Source organism: Anabas testudineus, chromosome 3 (assembly GCF_900324465.2).
Source record: "Anabas testudineus chromosome 3, fAnaTes1.2, whole genome shotgun sequence".
Lineage (NCBI taxonomy): Eukaryota > Metazoa > Chordata > Actinopteri > Anabantiformes > Anabantidae > Anabas > Anabas testudineus.
In genome coordinates, this window is record NC_046612.1 from 27,395,443 (window position 1) to 27,409,401 (window position 13,959).

Genomic DNA, 13,959 nt, shown 5'->3' on the forward strand with positions numbered 1-13,959 from the left:
GGACCCGAGCTTGAAGGAATAAGACCGCTCCAAGGAAGGAACGAGAGGGGAATTATATATATATATATATATATATATATATATATATATATATATAAACACATTTATATACATTATATGCAGTGTATAACAACAAGAATAATAGAACTTATGGCAGGTGTACCTAATAAAGTGGCCAGTGAATGAAAAAATAATATAATGTTTAAATCCTGCTATTACCAAGGTTTTATGTCGATGGAATGCTTTGCTGATGTAGTTTGAATAGTAGATGAATGGATACATGGAATGGTCCTTAAATATATATAATAATATACAATTTTCCAAGTTATTCTTATTTGTTTGTCAATGCTTTTTAATGTTATTGCTAAACTTGGCAATAAAGATCTCATAACTGTGTTTGGTATTGCTTTGTGATTTATTACTCGAGGTTTAATAATCAATTTAACACTAATTACATTCATATAAAATACTTGAATTATCACATAAATTTTATGTGAAGGTTTGTATTCACTTTAATTGATCCTATCTACTGAGGTTATGCAATTTATTTATTTATCATATTATATGACAGAAAGACATTGCTTTACATGTAACCTCTTACCTACAATCTATGTTGTGAAATGGAAAATTTTGATCTAATTTAATAATGTTTTTTTTTTTTTTTTTGTAGAGAGGCTCTACCTTTCCCTCTTCTCACATTCTTTCTATCGTTTGTCTATCCTATGGCCCGATCTTCATGGTAGCACCTGGACTTAACTTGAATTCCTCCCTAATCATACTCGTTCATATAAGTATATAAACTGTAAATATCCTCTTTACATGTATAGTAAGTGTGTGATTGCTCTTTCATTGACCTTTTCTTACAGTGGACAGCAGATATTTTTAGCAATTCTACAACTCACTATTATTAAATAAGATATCAAACAATATAGGGCACGGAGAGCAGGTTTTACATCCACAAAGTAGACGTATTCAACTATACATGAAGTGTGAGCCAAGCTTTATCAGCCATGCTTGAGCCTCTACCCCAGGAATCAATGGTCAGAAAGTTGTCTTTACTCTTTTTAATGTCATTTCCTGTCCCACTGCTGGAATTTCCTTTCAATCCGGTGTGTGTGATTTAACACACTCTAAATGTTATTACAACCCCTTACCTGACAAACTCCGCTGATGCACATGTCAAAGGCATCAGCCCGGCATCGTGTCCCATCCAGCACTTTGGGGGCCAGTTCAACGGTTAGACTTCTGCCTTTAGACTGACACTTTAGGGCACAAGGTGCAGAGGGGTCATAAGGTGCTGGGACCCACTCATAGGTGACACCCTGGTACTTAATATCATTGTGGGCTGAACACTGCTGGGCCCGGAAATCCCCTGACTCCGTAGGGCAGTCCTAAGGAGAGGAGGGACAGGGACAGTTGTTGACAAAGTAGATCATTATAGTTCATTTCAGTGTCATGTTAATGTTCAAATTGTTCCCCACTTCTCACTTGTCCAGCATATATGGTAATCGTGACTATGAATGAGTGTTCAATAATGAAGTCAGAAATGCAATTTTCCTGACAATTCTCTTGGTTTGTTTTTAAAAGTTTGAGGTGGAAAACATCCAGCTTCTCTGACCATGACAGTGGAGCTAATGCTGTCAACAGCTTAACACCTGCAAGCTTTTTAGGACTGAAAGCTGACATAAATAAGATTAATGTATTTTAAGATAATTGTCTCTCTAGGTGACAACTGTCAGACTTCTGGAAGCCAATAATTCTGTCCTGTTGTCCCCTGACTAAGAACTGAACACATTGGCTTCACTCAGTCACACTCTGCCAATCTACATGTCATTCAGAAACCTGGATCTAGAACCATGGAGCCCTCTAAACAGAGACCTCTGTTCAGGCAGACCTAACCTCCATGTGTGAAAGTGGGAGATGGGATAAATATTATCCTGGGAACATTTCCTACTGGATATGATTGAATCTACAAAGAATCCAGAGTAAAGTGCTTCAGTAGTGCAGTGGAGAAACAAGACTTCTCTTCCTCTGATTAAATATGGTTTAGGAAAGTTGTTTCAACTGGGTGAATGTGTTTCTGCGGTTTGGGAAAGTGCAGTTCCATCATGAGGTGGTTGTGGTTATTGGTCCCTAATGGATCAAATGACAACAGTTGATAGTTTACAATAGATGGCTGGAGGGGTTATTCACTCATATCATTTCTTATGGCAGATAAATTGATATGTCCTTTATTTCCCTACCTGGCACCCAAACTACCTACCGCACATATTTGTGGTATGACCTGAGTTGAGAGTCCTGAATTTCATGTTCTTTGCCTTTAAAATCAACACTAAATAATTACTTTGAGATACAGTACACAGACAGTCTGAATTTTATCCAATCTGAACCCAGTCTCAATTCCCCATCCTACCTTCATCTGAATTCTATAACAATAAACTAATGGGCATAATAAACACTCACAACTGACCATCGTATAGCATGATAGCAAACAAACTGGCCATTCTTAGAGATGTATATGTGAAACTCACCAAGTTGCTGCAGGTTTTGTAGCGGATGTTTTTGCCATCACAGTTTCTGCAAAGCAAGGTAAAACAAATAAAAAAATAAATATATCAGCACTATTGCAAACAAACAGGTGCTGAGAGAATTGTGATTTTGAGAAAGTAGATAAGAATCCCTTTTGGTTTTAGTGTTTGATTATTATTATTATTATTATTATTATTATTATTAAATTTCTACCAGAGTTCACAGTGAACATTTCTTGCATTTTAACCTCTGACAGGGAGGTGTGAGGAGTAACAGGACACTCCTACCAGAAGGCATATCACTGAGAAATTATTAACACCACAAAAAAGTCATTAATCTTGCTGTATTTAGTTGGTGACAGTTGTCCCAGCTGTGGGGTTTCTCAAATCTCTAGGGGAAACCACTTAGTGTTTTCTTTTCTTTTTGAGATTTGAGTGGACTGCCAGTTACCTGCAGTTACCTGCTACATTTGAATACACAAGCTATATATTTTTATTTTCTAAGAGTCAAGCATTGTGTCTCCATCTTGGCTTATTTTATGTTTAGTGTTTTCGAATTATTCTGAGCCTGTTTTTAGTGTGTTTGTATAGCTATCATTGTGAGGACCAGCATGAATTTATAACCATTGAACTGAGGACATTTTAGCTGGACTTCACAATGACAAGGGTGTTTAAAGAGGAATTTTGATTTTAAGACTAGGTTTTAGGCTTAGGTTAAAGCAGTACATGTAAAAAAAAAAAAAAAAAAAAAAAAAAATGAAACTAAGTATATTAGCATGGCCTACGTGACTGTAGGGGGATAGAGAGTACATTATGTCAATGGTTGCCCTCACACTGACTGTCATACAAAAATGTGTGTGTGTACTCAGGCTTTCAAAACTCTCCTCAGCACACTTCATACCTACACCTCTTCACACTTATAGCTAGCTGTGGCTCGTGCCACCACAATGATACTTTTTTTAGCCAATGGGCTATGGATTTGTTGGATGTCACATTGCTACACCCAATTTTCTCTTTTCTAATATTTTTCTGTAGCCTCGTTGGCTGGTGTACTGTTTGCCAACATACAGCTTATAATGCATAGGTGAACACATGCCTGGTGTAGATACAAACCTCCCAGGAGTCAGCACATGTTCTCTTGTTACTGTACTTTAAGACTTTTATTTCCTCTGGGACAGCAATGCAGCAATGGGAGTGATATTATTAAGCCTAAGGCAGATTTCAACTTGTAGCAGTCATATAGCATAGATTAAAAATTGAGATATAAAATAAGAATACGCTATACGCTGTAAAATAGATTGACATAAAGTATTGCTTTTTAAGTATTCATGGACATATATTGTTAGCCTCTTTGCTAACAGGGAAATTCTTGTTGTAATGACTGCACAGGACAACCCACATGACATTTCTTTTACTTTTTTTACCAAACCTTGTCCTTAAAAACATATGGAACGGTCCAACTACAATGCAGGTCTACACCGGAGTCAATGAGCAATAAACAAAACAGAAAGAATGTAATGACACGGGATGTTATATCTCAGTACCTGAACTACGTAGTCACACCTGCATACCAAACAGAGGGTTAGGGTTTACTGGTGAATGTACAGGATGATGTACCACAATAGATACAGTGGCAAGAAAAACTTTGTGAACCTTTTGGAATTTCATGGTTTTCTGCATTAATTTGTCATAAAATGTGCTCTGATCTTAATCTAACTCACAACAGTAGAAAAACACAATCTGCTTAAAATAATAGTACACAAACATTATATGTTTTTATGCTTTTATTAAACATAACATGTAAACATTCACAGTGCAGGGTGGAAAAAGTATGTGAATCTTTGGACTTAATAACTGGTTGACCCAGCAATAACCTTAACCAAACGTTTCCTGTAGTTGCAGATCAGACCTGCACAACGATCTGGAGTAATGTGTACTATAATTTTAAGCAGACTGTGTTTTTGTGTTGTTGTGAGTTAGATGAAGATCAGAGCACATTTTATGAATTAATGCAGAAAACCATGAAATTTCAAAAGGTTCACAAATTTTTTTTGCCATTGTAAGCAACAGAACAGAGTGCACGAACATGGCACTAATTACGGATTACTGTTTGCACTACAATATACATAGCTGCTACAGAATAATAAACAAAAATAAATAAATAAATAATGTAATAAAAAGTCAAACTGACACTGGCTTATAGAAAATTTACGAATATACATTTTTCCAGTGTGCAAAATTTCTGTCTAATATTTACAGTCTACTGACAAAAACCTGAGTTTCTGGTACTTTACAGAGAAAGAGCATTAATTGTGTTTTCATTACTTATATTTCAATTTTTAAATAGCAAGTTATTTCTTTCTTTCTTGTTTTTATATAAGCAGTGTGCTCCAAAATCCCACTGTGTATAAGCCTGAAGCAGTTCATTAATTAAATCCTTCACAAATGCTGTAGTCCAGAATAGTGCCTCACAATTTGTAGAGTTGTGCAGCTTTTTTCTTCTCCTTAGTCTTCTTGTCTTTTTCTGCTTTGAACACATCATACTGAGTGATGGTGAAAGAGCTTAACCGTGACCAAAGATATGGCCATGTTGGTTCACCTTTTGTCTGGAACAGCCCACAATCATTATACCCAGATAATGATAGACATTTTATTACTGCCTTAATTGCTTGAAGTGCCTAAATTATGGCCGCTCTAAATGTCTAAGAAGAAAAAGTACTTTTACTAGTAATAGTAATTTTATTATTTTCTTCTTTGCATTTGTCTCCTGATAGATTTCAGCAACTCAAAAAGCCACCAGACACAAGCCTTTTTTATTTTAGCAGCTGTACATTTCATGGTGAAAGACTATATGCATTAGAATGGTCTCTAATGCACTATCAAAGGCATAGCTAACATATTCAGAATGCTTTTGAAATCAGTCCAACTTGACACTAAACACACAACCTTCCTGTCATTTGTGTCTTTTAGAGAATGTGCTCTACATATTGATGAAACTATCAATAAATAAGACATCAAAGATATATTTGTAGAAATACCTATGTATGTACAACATACATATATAACGTACGTATGTATATCGTGTGGGAACAAAATGGGTCTCAGTACTAATAATAGCACAGTATTTGTGTCCTGTACAGAAAAAAAACTTTCAATAGGCCTACAGTTTTGGCATGCCAGTGTTGTGAATTCAGTAGAAGACTAATGGACTAACCTTCCAAATCTCTGAAAACCCAGAGACTGGGAGAACACATCCATGGTCACAAATGCACAGACTGGTGCACACACAAACATGTTATCCATGTAAGTGTGCACTTGTATGTATAAAAGTGTAAAGGAAATGATTACTAGGTTTACTAATAGAGCCATGGTTTGCTGTTGTCTGTGCTGAGTGGCTGCAGCATGGTTCTCAGCTCCTTATCTGTACTAAATGACAGATTAGACTAGGTCTGCTTTACACCGGCATAAATAAGCTGCTACCAGGTTAGTCTAATGTTATTGTAAGTTGGCAGGAGAAATGCGCACTTCATGGCAGTTAACATACACACACACAGATTAGGTGTTGTTATTGTTGCTAACAAGGTGGAACAGATTTAACAGCATGTCCATGCTGTCACAGAGAATTGGAACGTTCTACTATGGTGCATTTCACACAGGGCTCAGGTTCATCCCGACACTGTGTTTTGTGTGTGTGTGTGTTTAGCTTGACATTTTGGGCTCTGCCAGCTGGAGCTCAGTGAAGTGCTGAGATAGCTGCTGCTGGATTGGTGATGCGTGCTGCAGGTGGAGTGTGTGTGTGTGTGTGTGTGTGTGTGTGTGTGTGTGTGTGTGTGTGTGTGTGTGTGCACGTGCACTTGGATAGGTATTTTACTGGATGTGCATGTTTTTCTGTGTAAGTGTAGTCATTCATCATGTTTATGTCGGTTTTCAGGAACTTACCCACTGATCCTATCCAGTGCCAACTGAGAGAAACTCAACAAAGTTCAATTTGACAAAGGAAAAACACATTGTTTTTATGCATACATTTTTGTATGCATTCCCTAACACTCTGCTGTTGTGTTGACCATGTTAATATACTCTATTGATTTTTAATTTCACAAATGCATATACAGTGGCAAGAAAAAGTGTGAAATTCATGATTTTCTGTGTTAATTTGTCATAAAATGTGATCTGATCTTCATCTTAGTCTATAATGTACCTGAAATAATAACACAAAAAATTCTGATCACAGTGCTGGTAGAAAAAGTATTGGAATCAAGCAGGCGCTTCCTGTCGTTGTGGATGAGAACTGCACATCGTTTTTGGAAGTCTCGTGTGTGGCTCTCATCAAGTCAACAATTTCCTCAAGGGGATCAATAAAGTATGTCATTCCATAGCATCTCTTTTGGGTTGAGGTCTGGGCTCTTACTTGGCTACTCCAAAAGGCAGATTTTGTTTTTTTGAAGCCACACTGTTGTGGACTTGCTCTGGTCTTGATCATAGATCCCCTTAAAGTTTCTTTTGCTGAGGTATGGCTCACATAAGCATCTTTTTTTGTGCTGCGCAAACTCAAAAAGTTTGAGTGGTTTTTGGTCAGTCAAAGTAGCTCTAGTCCTCACCTCCAAACTAATTCCAGGTATGCTAATGCCTGTCATTTTTCCAAAGGATCACATACTATTTCTACTAGCATTATGATATTATTATGGTCATTCTAAAAAGATCTGATTTTTTTTTTTGTTATTATTTTAGGTACGTCATTGAATTAGATGAAGATCAGATCACACTTTATGACAAATTAATACAGAAATTAAGCAATGAATTAGTGTTGATTCCTTTTTTTCTGTATGTTAAGTGTTGCTGTAAAAGGACAGGTTTAGCTTAGACGGAGGTAATGGACCCTTAAAGCGGAGAAAGAGAGAGTCTGGCACCAGAGGAGGCAAAGACAAACTCCACTCCAAAAGAAACACTGAACCCAGACAGAAAGCCAGTGTTTCTGTGCCTCTGTGTGTGTGTGTGTGTGTGTGTGTGTGTGTGTGTGTGTGTGTGTGTGTGTGTGTGTGTAAGAGTTTAACAGTTGGATGTTAGAGATTAAGCTGGATGTTTTCACTTTAGCCAGACAATAGTGTCCTCTGAGGCCCACAGCGACAAATGCAGTATGCTGTACACACAGTACTCTGGATAAGTCCTCACACTTCATAGCTCTTACCACTGCAGAAAAGTTCATGCCCTGTTGAAAAAGCACATAAATAATATGCACTCCTACACATTTATGCATACATACAATCCCATGAGTAATATGCATACATACAAACATTAAATAAATGTAGATATTGGCGTCAGAGTTAGCATTTGTTTTATACAGCATTTGTTCAGTTTAGTCATGAACTGAAAAAGGGTTCCCCTCTGTGCACTATAGACAGCTTTCCAAAGTTTTAAAAAACACTTGATCATCTTATCTCTCCTTAAGCTAACTTTCAAAACAAATGGTGGATTCCAACCTACAGTAAAGATGTTAGAACTGAGATAAATAAATATTAGAAGGCAGGGGGATGTAATAGAAGATGTTAGTCAGATGCATTATGCAAAGTGTTTTATATAGTGTTATAAGACTGATCCACTAGACACTAAAAGTTGCTGCTTAGATTTTGACCATTGTTGAGTGTGGGTGTGTTATGGCCCAAGTCAATTTCTGATTAGGAGTTGCTGCCGCTCACCAGACTGGAAAGGGTTCCAAAAAAGATCCTGTACATTTGAAACACACAGTTTTTTAAGATTTTATAATTTTCCACACTAAACATTAAAAGAATCCTTTTTGTCTCATTTGTGTCATTGTTTAAACTGCCCATATGAGGCAAGGTCCACTTTTTGGACATTTTGGTACATTTTTATAACTCTCTGGTGCATGTAGACACACACCAAGTATGTCAGAAATGTACTCCCTTTTTTTACATTTTCTGGTGTTGAAGAAACCAGTCTTTGAATGGTCCATTCAACGTTTGAAATTAAATATTGCTTGAAAAAAGGTGGAAATTATGTATTTTCAAGTCTCAAGGACCCAGTCCTTGATCAGGCTCGGTGCAAGCAAAGCCCACAATGACCTCGACTGGAAACTTTCCATCCTTTTTTTTCCATGCTACATCAGACTCACTCTGCAAACAGCAACATCCTAAAGAGAAGTACTGTAATGGTTGCACTCACCAACCTGCCTCAAGCAATGTGTTTGTGTGTTCTGTTTTGCATCTGCAATCCAGAGGATCCAAAGTGCTTAAAAAACACTTTTACCTGCATTAGGCAGTTAATACTGAACTTAGGTCGAAGTGAACTACCAGCAAAGGTTCAAAAGCAGAAGGATGAGCTTGCAGTGTAAGACACATTCATTCATGATAATAGAACAGTTCTTTATGTCCACGTTTTGATTGTTGTGTGGCACAGTTAGACTGCACTGCAAGGTAAAATTAATCACAGTTTTTCCTGTTGTAATGTATGGAATTACAATATATGCTGCTATATGATAGTATTTTTAAAATGTATGTTTATTTTCCAGACTTGAATTTAGTTTGAAGCTGTTTAAAGCATAGCTTTGAAATCTGATTTTACATCTGGTAGGACAGAATGTTGAGGAGACAACTTTTTAAACAACGTTAAAAACAATGTTGAAAAATTATTAAATTGTGGTCAATGGGGACGTCAATGACCTGTTTTAGTCTGCTAGGGGACCTCTACTGATAAACTGAGCTCCTCTCCTCTCTCCCCACTCTTTTAGTCTTTTAGTTGTGTTTCCTCCTCTCTGTCTCCCTCTCTCTGTACTTTTCTGCAGGTATCCTCGGCCTGAAGCTGTACATCTACAGAATCCACTTCACCTGCCCAATGTTCTTCCTGCTTGTTGTTGTCTTATTGCCTGCTGTTCTTTTCTCTCTTCTCTTTCCACTCACCCCAACCGGTCGAGGCAGATGGCCGCCCACTATGAGCCTGGTTCTGCTGGAGGTTTCTTCCTCTAAAGAGAGTTTTTCCTCTCCACTGTTGCCTAAAGCTTGCTAAAATGGGATTGTTGGGTTTTCTCTATAATTTTTTGTATAAATATTTTCTGTAAGGTCTTAAACCTTACACTGTAAAGTGCTTTGAGATAACTATGTTGTAAATTGGCGGGCACAATATTTAATAATTAATAATTACTGGATTCCCTTTACTAGTTTTAGGACTTAGATTTCTTAAATCTTATATTTATAAAGAAGTAGTAAAAATTCTAAAGAGTTCACAGACTTTAAATTTCCACTGTATATTCTATAGTATGTGATTAGCTTCCTGTTTAAAACTTCAAATAAGCTGAGTGAGTTTAGACTGAAATAGAATGTGACGTGGCTTTATTGCAGCAAGCATCTATGATGGAAAAGTAGGGGGATAGGTACCTGAACTGAGTGCTGACATGTACTTCCAGGACTCATAAAATTCCTTTTCTCAGCACTGGTAACTCTAAACCCTTTAGGAAAAAAAAAAACTTCCACTCACAGGAAACACAAAGCAACACTGGCCTAAATATTACAACACACAACTATAATTCTGCCTCTAGAGAAAGCCAAAGGCCAAAATGCATAGTGTGTTTACTCCTCTTTCATCTATCTTTTAGGGCTCCTCTTATCACCTTGTTATCACAAGGTGCCAATTAACAAGTTTTAGTTCTGTCGTACATACTTACTGTATGTATGTTTTATATGAGTGCAGAAGAGAAGTTCCTAGTCATGACTTTGATGCTCAAAGTGGGAGACATTTTAGCAGTGATATGGGTGAGAAAGTGAGTCTGCTGTCAGAAATAATGGAGACAAATTAGTTGCCAGGAGGCTATAGAACAATGCCACAGGGCACAGTCTGAAATAGATTGGCTGTGATGATTCCTGAACAAGCAAACAACTGTGCAGAGACAGGCTGACAGAGAGCACAGACAGACCAATTGTGGCTTTAAAAACAGCAGAAATTTGAAAACCACACACTTTGACGCATTTATCAGTTTGAGGAAGGTACTGACCACACCCAACTTTGCCACTGTCTCCCTAACTTCCCAGGAACCCATCAATCCAGACATGGTGTGGTCTCTGGCTGAGTTTTCATAGTTTTCTTTTTCTTTCTTGATAAATTCACATCAATTTAGCTTAGTTTTAGTGATGTTGTCATATTCCCAGATTTGAGCAATTACTAAGTGATTGTCAACTTCAGAACTCAAATATTCTGAGCGATACTTTCACTCATACCATATCTAAATATGAAACTTCTAAACTGTTTTTGAATCAGTATTTGATGTATTAGATTAAGTAGGATACTGTTGTATTGTAAAATATAGTTTACTGAGGAGTTATTGGAGTTATCTTTGACCAGGATATCTCCTTCACTTCATACATAAAAGAAATGTCTAGAACTGCCTTTTTTCACCTGAGAAACACTGCAGGTTTACTTGTGGTTCCTAGAGTTTCCAAATGTAGAATGGGAGGCAGAGCCATTAGCTATCAAGCCCCTCTCCTGTGGAACCAGCTCCCAGTTCAGGTTCTGGAGGCAGACACCCTCTCTACATTTAAGACTAGACTTAAAACTTTCCTTTTTTATAACTTATAGTTAGAGATGGATCAGGTGACTCTGAACCATCTCTTAGTTCTGCTGCTATAGGTTAGTCTGCTGGGGGACCTCTACTGATTCACTGAGCTCGTCTCCTCTCTCCTTTCTACTATATTTATTCAAATGCCACCATTGCATTTCATTAACTTTGTGTCTTCTCTCTCCTGTAGTTGTGTTTCCTCCTCTCTGTCTCCCTCTCTCTGTACTTTTCTGCAGGTATCCTCGGCCTGGAGCTGTACATCTACAGAATCCAGTTGACCTGCTCAATGTTCTTGCTGCTTGTCGTTGTTTTTGTTGCCTGCTGTTCTTTTCTCCCTCCTCTTTCCACTCATTCCAACCAGTCGAGGCAGATGGCCCCCCACCATGAGCCTGGTTCTGCTGGAGGTTTCTTCCTCTAAAGGGAGTTTTTCCTCTCCACTGTTGCCTAAAGCTTGCTTAAATGGGATTGTTGGGTTTTCTATATCATTTTTTGTATAATTATTCTCTGTAAGGTCTTAAACCTTGCAGTGTAAAGTGCCGTGAGATAACCTCTGTTGTGAATTGGCGCTATACAAATAGAAGTGAATTCAATTGAATTGAATTATAGAGTCTCATCTGATACCCCAAAGTATCAGATCAGATGCCGTATCGGCAATTATTTAAAATGAAAAGGCTCATCAGTGTGACCAGGTCACAGTAATAAACTCTGAGAGAACAATTATATTATTTCTGGTAAAAATGCTAGCTGTTGAGAAGCTTTGATAAACTTGGATTAAAGAAATTTTAACTGTAACTTATTACTGTTATACTAGTTATGTACAAGACAGTTATGGTCACCAAGATTTCTCTCTGCATACATAAAGCATGATGTCTTAAATGGTTGATTTAAGGGGTGACTGAAGATTTCAGCAGGATATCTGTCTATTGAATATTTCTTGGTACGAAAGAGTAGATTTGCAGCTCGGACAAGCTGACAATTTTATTCATTACACAATCTCATCAACTCAACTCTTTTTCCTTTTTAATTATCAGGTTTCTGACACAGTCACAGTGTTACGATATTTTAAATGTGCTGTTATATTGTGTCCTGTTAAATGTGCAGTGAGTCTTACCCTCCATTGAGGCAGCGTCGCAGAGAATATGAGGCTCCTCCACCACAGGTTCGAGAGCAGTCACTCCAGGAGCCCCAGGCATCCCAACCAATGTCCCTGTCTTCATCTGAGCGGGTCATCCTGGATGCCTGCAGGAGTACACAAAACTAATTAAAATGTGACTTACTAACCCTATAGTACATCAGGTTGTGGCTGTTGGACAACAGGTCTGGTTAGCTGTGTATCAGGAGAGATACTGATTGTATAGATCATCCTTTCAATGATCTTCCCACAATGCTCAACTCTTCTAGTAATTATAAATGACCTCTTGGTCATAACAGTTTTTCACTTTGATTACTGTATGTTGCTCTAGGCTTAGATATGGACTTCCTTTCAACAATATCTAAGTTTGACTGCTGTGTGAAAACCAACAATCCCAACTAAGACAGAACCTGCTGCAAGGTTTAAAGAAACTACTCTGAAACAAGGTGTGTAAAATACACAACCGTAAAAAATTTATAGAACTTAAATATAAAAAAGCCACAGCCTAGTGGGACATTCAGAAAGTCCAGTTCAGTCTGGTTTGGATTGACATGATAAAGAGTAACTAAATCCCAGGAAAGACAACTGCATACTGACTCAACTCAGGAACAGATGAAGCAAAGCATGTCAAGCACACTCAGTACAGATGACTGACATGTGTAGGTTTGTGGTTATGTCTGGACAAATGCTCATAGTAAGACTTCACTTTCTCACTTTCACTTTCACATAAGGTTTTACTTTACGTAGTATAATCATTTGTTATGTGGTTTTTATTTCTGGGACAAACCGGCATCCTGACCGAGGGATCCCTCCTCTGTTGCTCTATGTAAAGGGGGGGAAGGGGGCGGGGGGGGGGGGGGGGGGGGGGGGGGGTGTTTAAGGACAGAGAGTGTTTTGAGCAGTTTGTAAAGCTCACTGAGGCATGGTTCACACAAATTGAATATGTTTTTTTGTAAAGATAAACACAAGTTATGCTCTTTAAATTAGACATAAGGATTCACATTGTCAAGCAAATTGTGTGGAACCCTAAATATACCAGTAGACTAGTTGGAGGTTTAATGGATAAGTGTAGTTAGGTGACATCTAGTAGTCTAGGAGGAGAGTTTTTTGCAGACTTAAATTCAAAATATACAATAAGTTGCAAAACAAACAAACAAAAAAAGAAGGACCTACATACCTAAATTACACATGGACTACTTATGGATAATTTAGTCACTTGTACAACTGAATGGGAACTAACTGTGGTAGGCATGAGGACTCGTTATGAAGATGAACTTAAGTGAAACCAATCAAATAATTTCTATTGCTCTGTGGAAGGATGTTAGACCCCGAAATCATTCTCAGGGTACAGTGGACAGAAAAATCACATGAAGCTTGTGATATATACAGTATTCACAGTGGCGTCCAAATATCTGAGACCACATTGAAACTCTGAGAAATAGTCCAGTAAAGCTGTTTTCACTGGGAGATTTTAAATCTAATTTTACAAATTAGACCTGGTGTGATGGTCAACACTGTCTCCTCACAGCAAGAAGGACCAGGGTTCAAGTCCTGGATAGGGACAGGCGGTTAGGAAAATGCATGAATGTAAAATTAGGTTAAAGGTACAGTAGGTGAATTTTAACAAGAATAGGAAAGGCTTGTGATTCATGAAAAAGGGGCACTATCTCCTAATGAGTGATGTTTCAACTAAACTGCAAACACAAATACATTTTTGTACAGACTATGCAAAATTGCAA

The 13,959-nt window shown here is 37.6% G+C and overlaps 1 protein-coding gene across 1 annotated transcript in view; it reads right to left on the reverse strand.

The window, feature by feature from the left end:
• The window catches only part of adamtsl3 (ADAMTS-like 3), a 175,798-nt gene that overhangs the window by 74,030 nt on the left and 87,809 nt on the right, over positions 1-13,959 (reverse strand). The window contains exons 4-6 of the mRNA XM_026378845.2: positions 12,200-12,327; positions 2,532-2,577; positions 1,155-1,391 (exon numbers count right to left, since the gene is read on the reverse strand). Coding sequence (XP_026234630.1) covers positions 1,155-1,391; positions 2,532-2,577; positions 12,200-12,327 — 411 coding nt within the window. The remainder of the gene's footprint in view (positions 1-1,154; positions 1,392-2,531; positions 2,578-12,199; positions 12,328-13,959) is intronic.